Source organism: Ambystoma mexicanum, chromosome 1q (genome assembly GCF_040938575.1).
Source record: "Ambystoma mexicanum isolate Mex_15411 chromosome 1q, UKY_AmexF1_1, whole genome shotgun sequence".
NCBI lineage: Eukaryota > Metazoa > Chordata > Amphibia > Caudata > Ambystomatidae > Ambystoma > Ambystoma mexicanum.
Genome location: NC_090922.1, coordinates 763,789,108 through 763,811,190, shown reverse-complemented (window position 1 = coordinate 763,811,190; position 22,083 = coordinate 763,789,108). Strand labels below are relative to the sequence as shown.

The 22,083-nt window shown below is 44.4% G+C and overlaps 1 protein-coding gene across 1 annotated transcript in view; it reads right to left on the bottom strand.

Annotated features, from left to right (window-relative positions):
* UHMK1 (U2AF homology motif kinase 1) overlaps positions 1–22,083 on the bottom strand; it is a 563,788-nt gene that overhangs the window by 237,875 nt on the left and 303,830 nt on the right. The window contains exon 5 of the mRNA XM_069641348.1: positions 5,462–5,538. Coding sequence (XP_069497449.1) covers positions 5,462–5,538 — 77 coding nt within the window. The remainder of the gene's footprint in view (positions 1–5,461; positions 5,539–22,083) is intronic.

Genomic DNA, 22,083 nt, shown 5'->3' with positions numbered 1-22,083 from the left:
TTCCAGAGGTGAAGGTCTCAGGGAGATGCCGGGCATCTTCTCCGGGGTCTTCTCTATGGGCTGGAACGCAGCCTCCCTCATGAGAGGACGGGACACCCTCCCCTTTGGTGTTGCGCCTGTGGCGCAATCTCGGTGGCTTTCGCAAGAGACACCACCACCCCCTCGATGGAAGGCTGGGCCTTCGTCGGGTGTACCTGGGCCTTCACGGTCAGGACAGGAGACTTGTCCAGCTTGGCCTTCTTCTTAGGGGGAGGGTCGGAGCCCGATCCCCCTTGGCTTTCTCCAGCAGGTCGGACTTGGGCTTCTCCTTGACTTTGCACGGATGGTCCGACTTCCTCTTGGCCGAAGATCCTGAGCTTTGACTGCTAACAGAAGCTGGAGACGTTGAATGCGCCCTGGCCCCCGAGGAGCCCGTCGCAACAGCGCTCCCGGTGGCAGTGGACTTGTGGTGCTTAGCCTTTTGTTGGACCCCCGTGGGAGGTGCGCCCTCAAACGGTCTTAGAAGCCCGCTCAGCCTTCTTGGAACTGGGAGAGGCATGCTGCTGGGACCCCACCCAGAGCAGGGGCCTTGGCCTGTAGCCACTCTTTCAGCAGCCTGTGCCGATCCTTCATCGTGCGAGGGACCATCTCCTGGCAAAACGCACAATCTTCCTCCTTGTGCGTTGGGTACAGGCAGTAACGACACTGGGAATGCTTGTCATCCGAAAAGACATTCCGCAAGCTGCAGTCAGAGAAAATCTTGTACTGGGGTGTTGAATCCTTCTCCTGCGACATGGTCCACGCGGCGTAGGCCTGAAGATTCTTCTAGAAGCCTCTGCAAAGAAACTCGCGCCTGAGTGGAGCTGAAGAGTCTGAAAAACACGTCCCCGTTAATCGGAAGCTTGATCGATGGAGCACAAGGCTCGATTGACCGAAAAATAGAGTAACACTCTTCCAAAAAGTAAAAAAAAAACACAGTAAAAGCTCGAGAGCTAAGTGATTGGTTTTTAGGAGAAAGACAGCTCAGAAATTAAACTGAAACTAATTTGCTCTTTACCGAGGATTCCCAGCCTGGCGACGGAATATTCATGAGCATGTGAATCCTTGCTAGACCCCATGCTGGAGAATAGGTTATTAATAAATCAGCAATGGCGCTGCATTGGACGGGAATTGTGGATCAACAGACGGGCCACTTTCAGGAGACTGAAAAATAGCTGACAAGACTCAGATCCTTCACTAGAACCAGAGGCTGACCAACTTCCTGTGCTGTTAAATGTTCCAGTCGATGAAAAAGCAAAACCACTAATTGTATTCCAACTGTTCAAGCTGCTCACGCCACAAGAGGTTGAAGGAAAGCCTTTGTAGACTGCTTCATGCTAAGAATTCAATAAGTTGTTTGTAAACCTTTGAGATACTGCTTCTTACTCATGTCACAACAGGGAATGGCTCAAGAACCCTTGCTTAAACAAAGGCTCCTCAACATGTAGGTCTGCACCCTCCACTCCCACATAACCAGAGACTGTGCAATCTGTTCTCCTTGGTTTCCTCCCATTTGTTTGTAGATCTGTTGGGAAGGGGGCAGCCCTGTCCTACCATACCCCCCCAGGCGCTTTAGAGTGAGGCAAAATGCATTAAAAGCACTATGATGAGCTAGGAGGGAAGGGGGACGGTGAGAGGACCACCTCCCAGTTTAACAGGACCCTACTCCAATATAAACAAATATAGAATATCCACATAGTGCAGCATTGCTATTTTGCATAGATATTAGTAACCATAGGTAGAAGGAAAGGTCTGCACGGTAAATGCAGCATTGCATGCACTAGGCCCAAATCACGAGACAAGAGGAATCCCCAGCCATGCCCGAGCTCCTATGAGGACAGCCCACACCCCCAACCACCACAACGCCTATTCATTGTTCCAACAGTGTTGCAAAGACGTTCAGTGGCCTACAAGGCAGCGAACACAGACCAGTGCCTGGTGTGTATGTCATCTCACACTGGGCAAAGCATGACCCGGCCCATCTCCAGGCGACCACGAGTTGTAGCCCATAAAACTGACTAAAACTTAAGACCTCTGAATTCCATGGCACCAGGTGTCCTTTGTTAGGCAGAGCTTGTATGCAGTACCCTTTGGGACCACTACACACAACTATGACTACAGGTGTAAGCAAAACCAACCTTTGGTTTAAGTCTGTACTACACAGTTTTTGGTAGCGGAGCTGAGCAGCCAGGCTTATCTCAAAAGGGAATGTGAGCTGTAAGGCTGTTACACAGAGGTCTACAATCACAAGTATTCAAATAAACTCTTATACTCAAGGTTTCTTGGTTAAACACTCATTAAATTATTCAACAGTCAGTTATAAAACATTCACTAGAAGGAGGCACTCTATATCACATAAAAATATTCTTCAGTACTTTACACGGTATGGATCTAAGGCATTTAAACTACGTTGAAGTAGGAGCAAAAAGGCATAAGTTAATAAAACAAATATTACAGTCACTCTTAGACAGTGCAAATGGTTTGAGTTCACCAGAGAAGTTGATTCAATGCAATAGGTTAGGCCAAAGTCAATGGACTAATGTCTTGTATAGGATAAAGCAGTTCTGGAATATAAACTGAAAAGTATTTGCCAAAGCTCTCAGTAGTAGTTTGTCAAAGAAAGATTCATATGCTGGGTCACAAGCTGACTAGGCCTGCAAGTTGCCAAAGTTCCAATCACTTTTGCAGTGAGAGGTAAGTTCTCTCGGTCAGGTTTTCACAGTACCTTACAATGAAGAAAAAGATGCAGCTGAAGACTTCTCTTCCTGGCAGTTCCTGCAGATCTCGCTGTTCCTGAGCCTCAGTCATGGGGACAAGAGGGGGACTCCTCCACTGCACTGGGACTGGTCAAAGCTGGCACTTGGCAAATCTGCAATTCCGGTAACTGTAGTCAAGCACACAAACTGTTGTCCTTCTCCCTGGCTATTCGGTTTCCTGCAGCACTGAGGAATATACAACCAGCTCCGAGAATGCTATCCATGTTGCTTACGAGTTCATTGGTCCCACCAACTCAAAAGGGAGAAGTCGTCCTTGAAGGGTCGAGATGAACTTGGTGATTCGGGCCTGCAGCAGGGCTTCACCGGGCAAACCAACAGTCCAAGAGTTGCAGCAGCTGTCCTCTTCCAGCTCGTCTTCGGTTCTTTTGTTCCAGTGGTGGACTCTGCCTTCCAAGCTCAGAGACTCGCCTTTTATCCAGTTTCCCCCAATTCCTTCCAGCCTAGCTGCCACTCACCCAGCAGAATGGCTGTCCTTGCCGGACAGTCAGGCAGCCAATCACACCAGAGTGCATTTGGGTCTCCTAGGAGACTAAGGAAAGGGAGTTTTGGGCACCTCCCTCACTTCCTGCCACCCCAGGCACTTGGGCTCCAGAGGCGGTCTTCAGTCCTGAAACCTGCCAAAGGTGATGAAACAAAGGGACCAAACCTGGTTTGGCGCGCAGAGTAAAACTCTAGAAGGACCTTTCCATAAAGAAATGGCGAAAAAAGAAGATCGGGACCAGTTTAAAGAAAGGGGCTCAGACCCCATCTTGAAAAACATGGCTCCCGCGATTTTACGCTACCGGTGTTCGCGGTCAGGAAAAATCATGGTAGTTCGTTGTAAAACCACTGCTACCAGACCTAGACACAGGGGATACTAGGTAACCCCTCCAATACTCTATAGTTAGATGGGGTGTGCTGGGTGTAGGAATTTGAAAAGACTAGTAAAGTCAATTTCACTTTACTTTCTCTGGGAAACAGTAGTTTATCCCAGAGAAGGTATTTAAACCTTGGGAAAGCCTGGAAGGCTTCCCTCTGCCACTGCACTGAGGGTGCTGTGTGACACACATGAAAAGATGATGCCTATGGAGTTATCTAAAACTCCATAACTAAAGAAAACACAAGAGTAAAACGTACAGAATAAAAAAGTTAAAAGTCCCAAAGTTTAGCAAAAGAGCTGGAGGGCTCTAAGGTGGGCGGAATTTGCACATTTAAGAGAATTCACCCCACCAACCCAAAAGTAACAATCAGTCCGAAGATGTTCAAAGGGGACGGGCAGGGCACATCGTTGAAGTGACGATCATGTGATTTGTATTGCAAGGTGCTGGAAGGGGAAAATTATAGTTCAAAACGAGGGTGGAGACCTTGGAGCTGGATGGCGCAGGAGTGAAGAGTGTGTAAAAGAGTGTGTAAAACAGTGTGTGTGTGTGTGTAGGTTAGAGTGCCCCAGAACCTCCTTTGTCCCAGTCTTAAGGCCTCAGTATGAGTGATAAAAAGTTGTATCGTAGGAGTATAATGAATTTGTTTTCGGACCTTTGACGTGGGAAGATGATGATCACTGCAGCACCCACGTGATGGAAGACGGACGGATCGGGCTGGAACCAATGGCCTGGCATCCCTTATAGGGCAGGGGGATCCTGTATAGGCGCACACCAACCAGCCCCGCAGGATTTTACCCTATGAATTGCGTCATGTCGGACTGTTTTGTTTCATAAGATTCTGCTTGTATTTCCTTTAAGCAGAACGTTCTTTGCTGCTGTTCTCATCTATGTGCGAGATTAAAAACTGGTTATCCTTACAAAGTTAACTTGGGCCTTTCTTACCTATTGGGTTGTATTCTCTGGTGTGAGCGCTCACGGACTTGCCTTCAGATCCCTTGCTGTGAATTGCCCCCACACATTGCCCCATTGTAAGCTCCCTTGTATTTATCTCTTGCGATCTGTTTCCCTCGCCGTGTATTTCCCTCAATAACTTGTAAAGCACGGTTTCTTCCAGAAGCTAGGCCCACGATCAAATAATAAGAGGTTGATGGAGGACTCCGAGTGACTAGTCCCCTTTCTGAAGGGAGAAATCAAGCCGATAGGTAGCCCACAGTCTCGAAAAGTAATTAAAAATGAAGGTCCAAAACAAATACTGTACGTATTTTAATTTTTCTTTACCAAAAACCACCTGCTTTTCTGGTATATTTTCAAGTTCTTGAAGATTAACGCATCAATATTGTACAAACAAATGCAAAACAATTGAACTGACTGCCAAGTACACGCTGTCTCACATTTCCTATCATCTTTGCTAGTTGCATCCAGCAAATTAGATTCCACTGCAATTTGCGCTCGCTGGGCAGTGGAAATGCAGTGCACGACCGTACGAAATACATCTGCCATGAGAATCAGGCCCAGGTGATGCAACAGCTTAAATGTGCAACTTCAGGGCAACTTGTGCGACTTATTGCCACTGTAATTTATTAATAAGGTTGATACCAAATGATTCATATCACTCGAGAAGTTGTCTCGAAAAGGCTTTCCGTGACTTTCCTTAAACTTTGGTGTGTCTACCACAGATGAGAGAGCGCCAGGACCATATTTAAAAAAAAGTTTTACAAGGGTCGAGGACTTTAATAGTATATAAAAACAGCATAAGAAAACTCTTTCAATGGTTACACAAACTAAGGCTGATAATGTGATACTCACCGAATGGAATGCTGAAGAAAGGGCTGCACAAAGCTTTCTCAGCAGTGATTCTGTGCCTTGGGTCATCGTGAAGCATGCTGGGGGAAAAGGACAAAAAAGCTTTAAATGCAATTCTTTTAGACAGCTACATAAAACAAAGCAATGCATTGGTTTGAGCACAAATATGGAAAGGTAAGTCATTTAAAGGTTCCTGAAAGGAATGGACCCAAACAAAAACAAGATAAATATGAAACTAGCTTTAAGGTGATCCAGGTTCTCAATCTTTGCTTCTTACCCCATCTAAATCACAACTGGTCAAGAATAGCTGTATAAAAATAGGCTGTCGTTTTTAGAACTTCAATAGGCAAAGCAGATACGTATATTAATACAGCTAGGTATTAGTCCTGCCCCTCTACCAGTGTGTCACTCACCATCACACCCAGTTCCATACATTCACTCCTGCCCTTTCCATAATTGACAAGCTATTTGGAGATGGCAGGGTGGATGTTGTGAAGGAGGGATAGCAAGGACTAAGAACCTAAAACGTTGTGATGTTAACTGCCTTTCTCAGATGCGTTCTCTCCATCCTTTTCAACTGGGTGCAATCAGACTAAAAGTATTTAAAATAGACTGGATAGAGAAGGTAGTAGATCCAGAATGGACTTCAAGCAAATAATGTTAAAGGTTACTTGTACCGCGCACTATCACCACCGGAGTGATCCCCTGGCACTCTGCCGGATCTGAAAAAGGACGCTGTGAAACAGGGAGGCTGTGGGAGCGGTTAGTAGGGTGCAGTGGGAATAGGAAAGTGAGATAGGATCTGTTGGCAGCTTCAATTCGGTTTGCACTGTTCACGGAGTTTAGGTGCAATTTCGAATCTGAGCGATTCCCATGTGCTGTTGTGCATGGTTATGTGGTGTTTGTATGCTGTTGAGCTGTGGTGAAGTATGTGCAGTTTGCTGTGCAGCTATGTGGTCATCTCCGTTTGCTGAAAAATTAGTTTAAAAAAAAAAATGTATTTGTTTAGTTGACAACTTTTCAAATATTTTTGTCTCTCATCACAATTAGGATTATTACATTATTTTCGTATAATTACTGATTACAAAGTGATATATAATTTTACAATTTTTCCACACAAAAATACATATTTTAACATTTTTAAAAATCAATCATAAATAACATCTAATATAATCATTCTTTACATGCAGTTAAGATCGTATCCAAATATTGCACTATAGCAATTTGCAATGTTGTCCGCGGATTTGAGAATAAGAATTGCCATACATAATCATGATCTAAATTGCTTTGCAAAATTAATATTCTCTTGAAGTACTTTTCTCGAGCCATTCTCAATTCTATGCACTCTTCTACAAGATGTTGAAGAGTCTCTTTTTGATTTTGATCCAAACAATAGCGACAATAATTTAGTTCAGATGGTAAAATGTTCCTTCTACATAGTACTTCACGAGTACTCCACAATTTTAATCTGAACCTCAGATATTTGGCCCATATAATGGGAGAAGGACATTCTACCATGTATTCTGCCATCACCCCATACCTTTTTGAACCAAACAGCAAACTATCAAGGTCTTTGTATGAGGAGCATTTGGTAAGGTTGTCTGCCCAATCTTTTTGAAATATTTTCGTCTTGGCCCGATTTGGATTGGTGATTAGAAGATCTATAGTAACGTCAGCATCAGCTAACCTGTCTAATACACAATTACGCCAGGTGTTTGGGAACTTATTCTTAGTGGTTAACAAATGGTGTGCTATTACTGACAGAATGGAGATTTTTTTATTCCCACCAGACACTTTGAGTAATGCGCACTGTTTCCAAATCACATTTGTGTATAATGACAAGATGCCTAATTCATAATGTATCATGGCAATCAGCGTGCTTCTAGGTAGATGTAATATCGGTTTCCAATAATTGGATTCCTGAAGATCCCAAAAGGCTCGATTATTTGGAATGGCCCTTTCTACACCATATAATATGATTGGTATGACCTTAATTTTATAAAACAGAACGATATGTTTCATAGAGAATTTTCCAAATTTTCTCATTAAGATTTTCGGTTGAGAAGTTAAGGCCTGAAGCTTATTTGTAAACTCTAGTACATCTTGCTGCACAGATTCGGCATGGTGGATTATTACACCTAGGTATTTATATTACGGGACGATGGCGAGTGCCCGATCCTGCAATTGCCATGTGTAGCCATGCTTAGTTGAGTTTCGTGCTTTGTTACAAATAATTTGTGTTTTCGTTAAATTGATTTCTAAGTTGTTCCGTTGCACATATGTGCTTAATTGCTGTAACATTTGTTGAAGGCCCTTTGGGGTTTGCAAAAGGAGGACCAAATCATCCGCATATAATATATAGGGAATCTTTTGGTCTCCAAGTTGAGGTGCATCGCCATTGCAGCCTTCAAGAGAGGCTCCGATGTCCAAAGTAAAAAAATTGAACTTTGGAAGATGTATGAACAGACAAAGGAGGAAGAGCCGCCAGCAGATTGGATACTAAATGTATGCACCGAAGGGGGCGCGACGCCTACTGCGCCACCTGCCCCGCCTGAAACGAAAACCGAAGAAAGTAAGGACGAGGGATTATACCCGTTAAGGGAGCTTAAAGCAGCCACAGGGTACAGCAAACCTGCATATGAGTCACCTACATATAGTAGTGACGAAATCAAGGGAAGGATAAGGACAAGAATCGTACCTCCACAGTCCCAAGGGACAAGCGGGGACGCGATGATGAAAGAAAGGATTAGGCACAGACAATTGCATCTCTCGACAAGGAGAGAGAGGGAAAGAAATGGAAAGGAAGTGAAGACAGAACTGCTGAGAAAGAATTAGCAAAAGACGAATGGATGGGAGGACAAATCTTATTGAAACTCGATGGGAAAGGCAGTGATGACGTGAGACCAAAGGAGAGGTTAGAGATGAGGCACAGAGAAAGGAGAAAGAAGGAGTTAAGAGACGAAAGGATAAGAAGGAAAGATAGACTAAGGCGAGAACAGCTATATCGCGAAGAGCAAGAAAAAGAGCTTGATCGCAATCCGAGAGCAGCCTTTGATCAAGGCAGACAAACAACAAAGGTTAGAAGAAGAGCAAAGGGTACGTGAAAAAAGGATAAGGAGACAAAGATGAGGAATTTCGAAGGGCAGGTGAATGCAGAAATGAAAAAAGAAGGGAAGAAGAGAGACGAGGAAGCGCAAAGAATTTGATGACTATCAAATGTAAGCGAAGACAGAGGGCACTCGATCTCGAATATTTGGAGAGGGAAGTTAAAAAACCTAATCCAGTTGTAGACGGGGAAGACATTGAAGAATTCTTTCCTGCGTACGATTCGGTACCAGGCACGTCTAGGGCATATATTGAAGATGACTTCGACAACAGAAGCATCAGGGAAACGATCGATAGTATATGATGAAATGGGGCTAGAACAAATACCCCAAGGAGAGGGGGAGGGCGAGCGCTTGGAAAGCACTCTGCTGTATGACACTGAGGATGTCACCCGAAGTAGTGGAAGTAGGAAACTGTCCCTGGACAGATTAGAAATCAATAGAAACGATGAAGACACAAGGAGGCGTGTGAATTGGGAACAAACCATGCCCGACTCTGAAGGGGAGGAGCATTAGGCAAACGAGGAAGGGAGACGGCGCAAAAGACGACTCCCAAGGGAAAGAGGGATATGATGGTCAGACACTTGCGAGTCTGCACCGAGGGAATCAGAGTGAGCCGTACAGTCTGACCAACATGAAGGTGTACCTCATGGTCAGAGGGGATGTTGTCACCGCCCTATGTAGACAGACTAAGGACAATGCACCCCTGCGATAGACAGGAGAACTATGAGAGAAGAGGAAGAGGGCTGCGCATTCCCATTTCCGCTACTAGAAAGGGGGCGGGGGGACAAGACCACAATATATTCCATGGCCACACATGGATTGAGAAAACTTGAAAAACAAGCTTCCAATGCTGATATCGGGAGCCGGAAAATGAATACATGAGTTAGAAAAAATGACAAGGGGAAACAGGCTAGCTATATGGGACATTAAAGGTCTCCTGATCGCCATACTTGGTGAGAGAGCAGACGATGTGTGGACACGGGCAGGCTACCCCGGTGTAACCACAATTAAAACCGCGCATGATGGAGTGCCATTTAACAATTGCAGAGCAGCAGTATGGAAAGCGCTACGAGTACTTTACCCAGATACTTCAGATATGGGAGCTATAAGGACTGGAAAAATGAAGGACTCGGAAGATCCATTAATTTATATCCAGAATTTTCTTGACGCGTCGGTGCTCGAAACGCATGAATCTTGGACGAAATCAATACCTGTGTTTTACCATATATTGTGCCATGGATTGCCAGAACCAGTGCAGAGGAGTTGAGGCTAAGCCTTGGGCTCAAATACAGTTGACTATCGCACATTACTGTAGACTATTGAAAGAAAAAAAATTATAAAAAGGAGGCAACTCGAAAGGGTTAGGAAGCGAAGCTGGTGCAAAAGAAATGATCAAAGTATGCTCTTGAGGGAGCCGTGCTAACACAGCTGAACAGAGCATGCACCAGGTGGCTAATCCACAACAGAATAACCAGGGTAACGTGGGTTTTTACCCACGGGGAAAGGGATTTAGAGGAAGAGGATGGCAGAGCAATCAGGGAGGTTTCCAAAATAATCAAGGAGGCTTTCAAAATGTGCAAAATGGTAACCCAGATATCCCAAACAGACAAATCATCCGACCACTGTGCCGAATGACAGGGCATTTGGCTCGCACGTGCAGAAGTCAAGGCATGATGCAGAACGGCCAAGGAATGGGAGCAGGCACAGCGAATCCACCTGCAGCCTTACAACAAGGGGTTGCACAGAATCACATGTTGCAGCAACAAGCGCCAGAAGAGCAACAAGGGGCGCAACCAGAAAACATGGGGAATTTTTCACAAGGACAATCCCAAATGGCACTGTTGCAAGTGTCACACACGTTGAGCACAGGGCAGACCCAGAACCCTGAAAGGGGAAGCAACACTAGAAATTGGGAAAATCTGCAAGTGCACAGTGGGCCAAATTTATATATAAACTAGGACAGCTCACTTGGAACCCTGATGTGCTCTATCCTATCAGTGATACCAGACCCTGATAGGGAACCTAGTGTGGATGTCGTTATAGGGGGTAAAGAATATTCCTTCCTAGTGGACACGGGTGCAACACGCTTGTGCATACGTGAAGGCAAGTTTTCCTTGTCCGGCGAGGCCATAGATACTCAAGAGTTTTACAGGAGCTCACAGTCGAGTTCCCTTTACAGACGCACTCCCAGTCTCCATAGGAGAGTGCGAAATGAATGTACCTTTAATATATTCACATCAGACCCCAGTAAACATTTTGGGTCGAGACTTAATGACAAAGTTGAACATGACAATTTCATTCACGGAGGAGGGCATAGTAGGCTCCACTCCAGGAATGCACTATTCAAATGTATGCGAAATGATTAGAGTATACTCAGGACACATAGCCATGAGGGCCATACCATTGGAGTCAGAAGTTTTCACATATGGCATGTGTGTGCTTATGGCAGGATTGACAGGCCTTGCAGACAGAACCATGAGAACCCCCCAATGGGTTTTTATTTAGACCACGAATACCTATGCATGAGGAGGAGGGACAAGTATTTCCCTTGATGATACACACAGCAGCAGTACGATGGAAAGTAGCATTGGTTGATGGGTAAGCTGATGAAGGCAGACAATGGTGCGAGATTATCGCCATCGAAGAAGGGTATTGAGTGACTGACATCACCGATGACTATCGGTTTGAAGAACAATCAGACACGGAAGAGACAAGGGTGGAAGGGAGTCATTTTTTGGGTAAAAATGATCAAAAAGGGAAGTGCCTTAGAGAATGATGTTGGCGATAAAGTGCCCAGAGTATTTTGATAATGACATAGCTAAAGTGCCTGTCTCAGTATGGACTACAGGACCCTATGACTTAGAAATTGTCTTAAAAATCCCTTCATCTGCCTCTCTGGACATGGGATATTGTCGGACTCTTGGTAAAATTGCTCCTGGTTTTAGTTTGATGGGGGTGGGAGAAGTGAAAATCAAACTAAAACCAGGAGCAATTTTACCAAGAGTCCGACAACATCCCATGTCCAGAGAGGCAGATGAAGGGATTTTTAAGACAATTTCTGCTATGATGGACCAGGGCATCTTAGTGATGTCAGAGTCACCATGTAATACGGCAGTTTATCCTGTCAAGAAATCAAAGGTGGGGTCTTGGCGTTTAATTCAGGATTTACGAGCAATAAACGATATTGTTGAAGCCGAGTTCCCTTTAGTCCCTAACCCATCTACAATTCTAAGTAATATACCCGTCGAGGCAAAATATTTCACAGTGATGGACTTGAAAAATGCCTTTTTCTCAATCCTGTTGCACCGTGAATCACAAGATCCGACGTCATTCACGTTCAGACAAATGTGTCTGAAAAGCACGAGGCTGCCACAGGGGTACTGTGAGTCTCCGTCTATTTTCAAGAGAGTCCTGCAGATGGACTTAAGCAATATTGCATTAGAAAGTACCGTCTTGCAGTATGTGAATGACATCCTAATCTGCAGCACCACAGAAGAGCAATGCAGGCACGATTCTGTTCAGCTACTGACTATACTGGCTGAGAAAGGTTATAAGGTTGACAAGGAAAAGTTACAATATTGTCTACAGGAAGTGCTGTACCTGGGCCAGTTAATCTCACATGAAGGCAAGAAGGTGACCCCAGAAAGGGCTGAAGCCATATTGAACACGGCTCAGCCACACACGATAAAGCAAATGCAGAGCTTTTCAGGCCTGTGCAACTATGTTAGGGCATGGGTTTTTCGATTACAGCTCTTATACTAAGCCTTTACTTCAGGCTCTAAAGAAGGCCCAGATGATAAAGGAAAAGATTGAATGGTCTGAGACAATGGAGAAAGGGTTTACTGAATTTAAGAGAGTGATTTGCACAGCTCCAGTTCTCAGGATTCCCAATTAAGCAGAGGAATTTTACCTGTTTTCGCACACAGATGGTATCGTTATGACAGCAGTGCTCGCCCAAAGAACCTTGCTGGGGTACAAGCCCTTAGCATATTACAGTGGGAACCTGGACCCAGTAATGAAAGGCCACTTCCCACGCAAACAAAGTTTAGCTGCTGCAGCATTCGCCATAGAGAAAGCGACAACCATTGTAATAGGATGTTCCATGACGTTATACGTCGAGCACTCATTATTTGCCATTTTAGAGATCCCAAAGGGCACATTGACATCTCACAGAGCTTCTGCCTATGAAGTGATCATATCAAACCCATCAATTAAAATAGTCCGATGTAAGATAGTGAACCCAGCTATGTTTATAGCTGAGCCAGTCACTGAAGGAGAGCCGATACATGTCTGCACAAATTATGAAGAATTCTATGATGAAATCACCAGGGTGAAAGAAAATGCCTTGGCAAGAGGAGAGATTGTCTTTGACAGGTCTTCGAGGTTCGACCAATGTGATGGGCAAAGATACACAGGCGTCGCTGTGATGAAACATAAAGCAAATGGAGAATTTCGAGTACTTGTTAGTGCGCGAATACCATCTCACTACTCAGCACAGGCTGCAGAATTATTGGCCTTGATACTCGCCATTGAGAATCACACAGACCAGGAAGTAACAGTATATAGTGACTCTGCCTATGTGACGTCAACAGTGCACGCAGGCATGGCGCACAGAAAAAGGAGGGGCTACCCCCGAGCGGACGGCACGCCAGTGCAGCACGCAGCCTTATTGGACAGGCTGCTGAAGGCATTACAGTTCCCAGTGGGCATAGCGGTCATAAAATGCGCCGCCCATACGAAAGGCACAGATTTTGTCTACGCGGAAATCAATCAGCAGACACGGAAGCCAAGCGTATGGCATCCAAAAATGAGACGGTTTTGGAATTGGAAGTGGCGTGCACCCATGAAAGGATGATGGTAGCACGAACCACATCGGAAGCCTATAACTATCTTGGGCAAACGCAACTAATGGAACTCCAAGGGGAGGCACCACAGGAAGAGAAAAACTTGTGGAAACATCGACGGTGTTCGTTAAACCCCTCTGACTGCTTGTGGTGACAAGACAGCGCTGGTAAACCAGTAATGCATGTAGCCCTACTAAAATGAGCGCTCGAACAGTTGCATTACCCGATGCACATGACAGAAGATAATCTAGCAGCAACGCTTGCGGAAAACTGGTTCACACCGAATTTAGCTGAGCATGTTGCATTCTTTATGGTGAAGTGCATAATCTGCCAGCAATTCACAGCTGGGCACACATTAAAAGTAATGAGAGGAGTCATCCCCAGGTCAAATGGGCTTTTCAGCACTTGCATTCCGATTTCGTTGACATTATTCAAGTATGCAATGGGTACAGATATTTAATTGTTGTGGTGTGTCCATTCTCTAGATGGATAGAAGCAGATCCATGTGCACACCCAAACTCTACCTGTGCGGCAACATTCTTAGTGAGGGAAGTGTTCCCCTGGTGGGGGTGTGTGAAGTGATGAGATCAGATAATGGGGCTAATTTTGAAAATGCAGTCTTTGAGCAGATTAACTTGCTGCTTGGTATAAAGCACAAGTTCTCGTCGGCGTATCATCCAGAAGGTAATGGGATCTGAGAGAGGCTCAACGGCTTGTTAAAGGAAAGGATAGCCAAGTTGAAGCTTACTCTAAAGAAGGGATGGTTGCACTGCCTTCCACTCGCACTGCATGCTCTTCGGAACCAACCTGGTTCCGACCATCATTTTACGCCACACGAGATAGCCACAGGAAGAAGAATGAGAACTCCCCTCACACCCTGAGATAAAGCTAGATGTGACGCCCAGTCGACAGGAGAGGTTCTAGGATCTGAAATGCAAAATTATCTGAATTGCATGACATCTTGCCTTACTGTAATTTCAGACCAGCTGGAGCGACGATGAAAAGGGTGCAGGGCAGCACAGAACACAGAAGGAGACACTACACCAGAGTCAGCTCAAGGTCTACGTGTTCCACTTGTCTTCTCAATGACGCCGTCTTGGTGAGGAATCACAAGGAAAAAGTGGGACGAGCCAAGATTCAACAGACCATTCACAGTTGAAGACGTCACTCCATCGGCAGTCAACCTGCAAGGAATAAGAGCTTGGATCTTCCAGGGTATCAAGCCATACATCGGAGGAATCCCCTTGCCTGCACCCCACCGCAAAGAGAATACAGATAACAGGGAAGAACCACAGCACGTGCAGACGAGATCCATGACGAGGAAGAAGGACGCATGACCAGCAAAGTAAAGACAAAGAATTTTTGCAAGTTGTGGCTTAACCTGGACACTTCCTCTAAGCAAAAAAGGGGATAAGGACATAAAAACAGACACTCTGTGCATCCGAGTTGCAGGGTGAAGAAGAAAATTGTGCGTGTAAGCCACATGTTTTGTTGACTTGAACTTTTGAACGAAGACACTCTCAAGCCGTGAGGAGAAAAAGACTATGACAAACCTTGATCAAGGATACGTACATTGGAAACAGATACAGCATCCTGATTAATCCAAAACCGAGACTTTGTTTGGAAGCACTTCTGGTGTCCCACAGTAGAGACATCACGAAGGACGCGTTTATATATTTCAACCTAGTGTTAAGATCTTACCCGTCACTGATAGGGAGGCTCACCAGTGTCACAGACTTTCTCCAAGATCCTGAAAATGAAAAAATAATAAAACTGCTTACTGTCATTGCTGAAGAATTTATCGTACTCCCCGAGTACAGTGAGAAGGAAACAAATGCGTCCACCAGAGGCGGAAATAGATGAACTCATCAACACACTTTTTTTTTAGCATAATCGAAGACAGTCCATCTATTGTCGGGAGAACAACTGATACATTAACATTCCTTCGAGATCCAGCAAACACTGAACACTTGAGCCATCTTTTAAATAAAGTAATTATTTTGGTCGCACTCTACGCGACCGGACAGTGCAAACATTGTTCACGTCAAGGAAAGAAAGTATAATCCTGAATCTCAACAAAGACAGGACAAATGTACCCGTCACCAGAAGACAGTAGATTGGCGCACAATGTCCTTTTTCGCCTAGTTACTTGTTATATTTTTCCCCATTTCTTCATACTGACCAGTGTCCAACATGTCCTCAGGACTGAAGCAAATTCGGGGAGTGGACTGACAACTCACGTACTTTGAACATGCACAGTAAAGGTGACTTATCGAAGTGTTATTTTAATCTATTTTTTCCATAGGTTTAGCAAAGGAACTGTATCCTGTATTAAGAGACAATCCACACTCGCAAGAGGGGGGGAACACTTATGAAGCACCTGACGCTTTTTGGAGACAGAACTCGAAGAACGATAGTGAGTGGGGAAACAATAACATTGACATTTTGGCGAATGATCGAGATGGGGGCCCAGAGCAGTAACCTGGTCCTCCCAAAAGCAGAGTGGCACCCCCGCTTCTCTAGAAGAAAATGCTGTCGCCTTGCATATCGAACTATAATGTATTTATGCATTGTATTCATCATTATTTTACTGTCATTAACAATCAGAAATGCATTTTTTATTGGTGCACGAAGCGTTCCAATTACAGTGCACCCACCAGATGATGTACGCATGACCCCACAAAAGCACCAAGACCCTATATAGTCATTCCAGTCCCTAGGAGATCTGAGGGTAAAGTAAATGAACTTGAAATGAACGCGATTAATAGTGATATACACACATTTATGGTAACGAATGAACAGGAAAGCCGGAAACAGGGTCGGCACAAGAAGAATTAAGAAAAAGTACTGACAACTAAACACACACACACACTGAATGCACAAGGACAAGGCCTAGCGTCAATGACCAAAGAACCTCAAACTAAAGCAGCAGAGAAGATGAGACTGCCTACTGCAAAAACTTTCACAGGAGATAGTGAGAAAAAAACGAGAAGAATAAAGAGGAAGGCCAACAGAAGCAGTCTTGTCATAAGCCCTTAAGAAAACAGAAGCTGCTGCAGAAAATCTCTCCGCAATGACACAAATGTTAGTAGACCTTCTATTTCCACACATAGCCAGAACGAGAAAACGACAAGAGGAACTGAAGAACAAAACGACAGATTGTATTACCCAGCACGCATAATCCAACACAAAGGACAAGTACCAGGCCTACAATACAACCATATACCGGACCAGTCTAGGCTGGCTGGCATGGGCACTTGCACGCCGCAGAGAAAAGATGCACGAGGGCCAGGAAAGAGCTGCCAGACACCTGTCCACTCAAATGGCGCGGATGAAGCCTGCACCATTGGCCAGGATACCCGAGAACCCCCCAGCAAGAAAAAAAACAGAGGCATTCAAAGATGTAGTTATAGCAAACTACAGGAAAACATTAAAAATCGAGAGAAGCTTACATGAAGATAATAATTAACTAAACGATTACCTGGACAGCACAGCACATCTAGGGAACAACATTTGGTACCAGCACATGAAAGAAGTTGGAAGATGAAATTCAGAAGGAGAATGCTTCATTTGTGCACTTCTACTGTACAGGATGGGGAAATCCAAGATCTTTGTGGCTGTAGAAATCGATGTCCCGACAGAACGTTGTCTGTCACACGTAGCAATGTGCAACACCAGAGGCCAGTTCATGGGAAGTGATGCCTCATTGATCTGGGCAACTGAAAGAGATTATCCCGATGAAGACGATTATGTTCAGGACATTAAGACGAGAAATAGAGCCCATACTATGACTCACGTGATCATAGAAAGCCTGAAATTGTGCTTCAGGAACAATGGCACAAGGAAAATGGGAGAAAATCAGAACTGCGGACACATTTTTGAAGCTCCAGGAATGACTCATGGGACTGCAGTAATCGTGGAGCATTATTGGGCATGTGGCTCCACAGCATACATCAGATTGCCGAAAAACTGGGGAGGCATATGCACAATAGTGAATGTCCACGTTCCAGCACTAGTGATCCCAAAAAATTACCTGAATATTGATAGTTTCCCGAAAGCAGATGCTAACCTGAGGAAGAAGAGATCTGTGGGACTGACAACTCGAGTGAAGAGGGAAAATCATTCCTGTGCCAAATCAGAAGAAGCATTTCATGCAATCCCATATGAACACAGGCTGTTCAGCCTCACCTCATCAGTGTTTGCGACAATCCTCATGCCAAGATTCCAAGTTGGAGCAAATACTCAATGGTTGCAGATAACCAGATGAGTTACTGCAAACCATCAACTCGACAATAAAAGGATTCAATGCGATCAAGGAAGAGCTAAGAGCCATCCGACTGATGACTCTCCAGAACAGATATGTACTTGACCTGATCACAGCTATGGATGGAGGAGTTTGTGCAAAAATTGGAGAATCATGTTGCACATTTATACCTTCTCATGACGAAGAAAATGGAACTTTAACAGAAGCTATAGGTATGCTGACAAACCTGCAGAACCAGATGATCAATGAAACGGACGAAGTTGACGACAGCTGGCTTGGATCACGGTTTTCATGGGTTCCATAATGGATGGCAGATGCATTCAAGTTCTTGGGAGCCCTGCTAGTAATGATATTACTAGTATTTTGCGTTATCAAAATAATAATCTCACAATGCCAGAAAACTGCAAAGAAAGCCATAGGGATGAAGATCATGATTGATGTCAAACCAGGATGGTAGCCCAGAGATCTGACTGACAATGAAATAAGAGACTTTGTGAAGGCAAGCGAGCATGCGCCAGAGGGTACGAAGTTTCTTTACCCCGCAGAAATTATGAAGGAAAATTGATCTATTGTAGCCCAAATGTACAATGTCAGCTAATGACATGGAACAAAGACGAACATGTAAAAACAGCAGGAAGCCTGAGAGGAGTGATAAAAATATGGACTCCAAAGAGACATTCCTTCAAACCATCATGTACAAACGCAGAAGACGAAGAGGAAATGGATACAGAAGAACCAAGTAAGATGAATCCAAAAGAAGAAGCGGAAGTGGTCGATGAACTGACCAGAGGGGGGACGGGAGTGTAGAGGAGGTCCCAAATATAGTCGGCCATTTTGAAGTACCAGGAACGACCACACCAAGATATGTGACGTAAGATGAGCAAATAAACCAGCAGAGAGCTGCATTAGGGCTCTGCCTAGAGCCCACCAGAAGAGCAATACCTATTGAAGTGCCAATAACCAGACAACCATGGGCAGTAAGGTATCCATTGAGAAAACCCTACCACCAAATGACACGAAATGAAGATTGCTTAAACAATGTCGCAGAAGAAACTCAACAGGCCTTAATTGAAGACGAATGGCGACGTCACGGGGGCCCGGACAGACTCACAAATGAAAGAAAACGGCAACCAAAAAATGACACACAGACTAAACACCATGAATAAGGATATCATGAACTTAGAAGGAGAGACGACGTTAAAAGATAAAGAAACAAACTGTTAAGCAGGATGAAGCTATTCAACCAGCTAACTCCTGCACATTTGCTTGTAACCGCAAGAAGATAAGAAAACAGTGCGGCTTGCTATGCTTAGTAGAAGAATAGAGCGGCAAGCACCACCTATATATCTACCTCAACAAGGCACACTATATAAGTGCGAGTCCACTTTTATACAAAAAGCAGAATTAACTCAAGTTACTAGGGGTCAAACAGGACAGGATTCATATTCCAGCTAAAACAAGAAGAGACGGCTGAATCGAAACTCAACAAGAGCAGCCCATGCCTGGGAAGTCGAGGCCAGACCAAGAAAGGGAGGCGGACAGTAGCTCCAGAGATTCGAAACTTAAGAACAGAGCAGCCTGCCCCGTGACGGTCGAGATAAGGAGGCCCATGCAGGTGGCAAGGCACATAAGAATTAAATGTACAAATAGAAGGAAAACTAAGCAGATTCACGGTGTGCAAGCACGTGACCAGCCGAGCGAGAAGAGGCACCTATGCCTGGCTGTCTCCCAAACAGAAGATACCATAACCTTTCCTGACAAGACGCTACAGTTTCGAAGCCGACCACAGCCAACTAACTGACACATAGCACTAAAGTTCTGATTGATGGAAGGGAGGCTGGGTGAATCTTGGGCCATCCTGCACTTGGTTGACCATTCTGCGTGCTGCTAATTAAAGTGGAGATTTATGGATGGGGTTGAAGCCAACCCAATCATAGTGGACCAAATAATCCAGGGTCCTATAGATAGTAGAACCAATGGGACGTCATACTTTTAGTTACGTCCACCGTAGTCATTTTTTGTGGAAGGGCTTAGACGCCCACCTAATGATGTTTATCCAATCCTCACACTCTGTTACCATATACAGATATAGCACCTATATTTAAGTTACCTTTTCTAACCCATAAAATTGCATGATAATTTTTGAGTGTTACACGTCAATGATGACGAATTTTGGGCATAACTCTTATTGTTTGCATGAAGTTGTTGGTAGTTGAAGCGAGACGGGCTATCGCATCACTGTTGATTTCCATGTTTCCCCGTTTTTAGTACTTGTCATTAAACAGACTCCCCTTTGCCAAACCATTGAGTTGTCCTTATTGATTGGTGTTGCGAGTATGAAATCCTACACCCCATCCACCTCAAGGTGTAGCTATCTTGTCTTACAAAGTACTACAGAGCAAGCTCTGACTATATGGGCCAGTCAGGGGTATCCCGCTCTTGCGGTACAATTTGGCAGAAGATTTTCCCAGGGCGTCTAAGTGAAATTGGGCAGTAACTAATTGGAGATTGCCGATCTTATTTATAAATGGGGACAGTGATGGCCTGTGTCCACGTCCTATGTAATGTCTGTGTATGATTTACTGCTATGAAGATCTTATACAATATCGAGGAAATCTCTGGATGTGTTTTCAATATATAAAATTGGATAAGCCATCTGGTCCGACTGCCTTCGAGTTACTAGATGTTTTGATAAGATGTAATATATCGGATTGGTCAATTGCTAGATTACAATCAACTAGAATTTCAAGTTGCTCAAGGGTCTTTCTGCCTTCAGTTACCATATATAACTGTGTGAAATGTGATACCCAAAGTTGCGTGTTTATTGGAGTAGATTGCATTTCTATTTGGGGACCCACTATTGACTGATTTAGGAAAGCCCACATTTCCGAGATGTTTTTACTTGCTAAGGTCATTAGCATATTAGCAACATCTTGGTGGAATAGATGTTCTCTATGTCCCTTAATCCAATTTCTATACCCTGGTTTAATCTGTTTTGCTACAACCATCCTGGTGGGAGGACAAGATGCACGTTTTCTCAAGTCACTGCGGTACTGTGATTTCCTCTGACTTACAGCATTATCAAATGTGTGCAAATGTTGCACTGTTAGTTTTTTATATGTTTTTCCCTGTTGAAATGCTTGCACTGCATCGCAGTATACTATCACCCCCTTCCCTGCTTGACAGTCATTGTCTAACCCACTAAGAGTCAAGAGATAACTAAAGTGCAACATTTTGGCCTCCGACCATCAAAGACGGTTCCTATTAGCATTTAGCACCAAACAGCCCGTGCTGATTTTCTTGACTCCACAAGTGTTGATACTGTGGCATCCCACTCGGCCATTAGAATGTTATGATCACTCAAGTCAGATTTAATCACACGGAACGTTTTCATGACAGGCCATAATGCAGAGTTCACATAAATGTAGTCAATTACTGATTTACTATCCCCTTTATGCCAAGTTGCCGCTCGGGGTATATCAGAGGCCAAGGCACCATTGAGTACATGTAAACCTCTAGATTTCACCAAGAAGTTCCATTTACTGCATCTTCCTTTGTTGCGCCTCTCTGAATCTACAATACAGTTTAAATTCAAGTCCCCAGCCAGCAGGATGTGCTTGATGTTTAGCTCTTCCACCACCATGTCCAACAGGGAATTCAAGTCTCTAAAGATCATCATCTGATAGTGCTATCGGGTTCCAGTAAACATTGAGAATAGCATACTCTTCTTCCAGGGACCGCAGTTTGGTGAGCAACATGAACTTATTCGGGGCAGCCCAAAAGGTTGATGACAGGCCCTTCCTCATTTTAACTGCTGTTAGCAGGCCAGAAGTCAGCCTGCCTAAAGAGGATTTTGTGGCAGGATTTAAATTAATTTCATGATTGTCCCAAATGGGGGGACAAGTGAGCCAAGTTTCTTGCAAGAGCACTACATCGCATTTATTTAACTTGCTTTGGTCATTATTAAGCAGATGTTTGTGTCCTCTTGTGTTCCAACTCATAAGAGATATTTGCCCCACACCAAATTCTGACTCTAGTTAATGTTGGATATGATCCAGATTGCATTTACATTGCCTGTCGATCTGTTGGGATTTTTCCACTGTTACGGGCTCAGAACAATTCACATTTAGAGGGTCCCCTTGCTTCCTCATGATGCTGCGCAGTTCCCACTCCTGGTTCTAAGGACAACGTGAAAGCCAATTTGTACAGGGCATCTTTTGCTTGCCAAATTAGATTTTGGACCACCCTTGAGTGCATCCACAATCTAACTGCATTCAAATTTGTTTTAACAAATTCCACTAAGGCCAAATCTGACGAGACAATACCCTCCAGCTGTTGTACATCGGAGAATATTGCCATTATTGCTCTCCTATTTAGGTCATATTGAGTTACTGGAGGGGGCCTGCATGC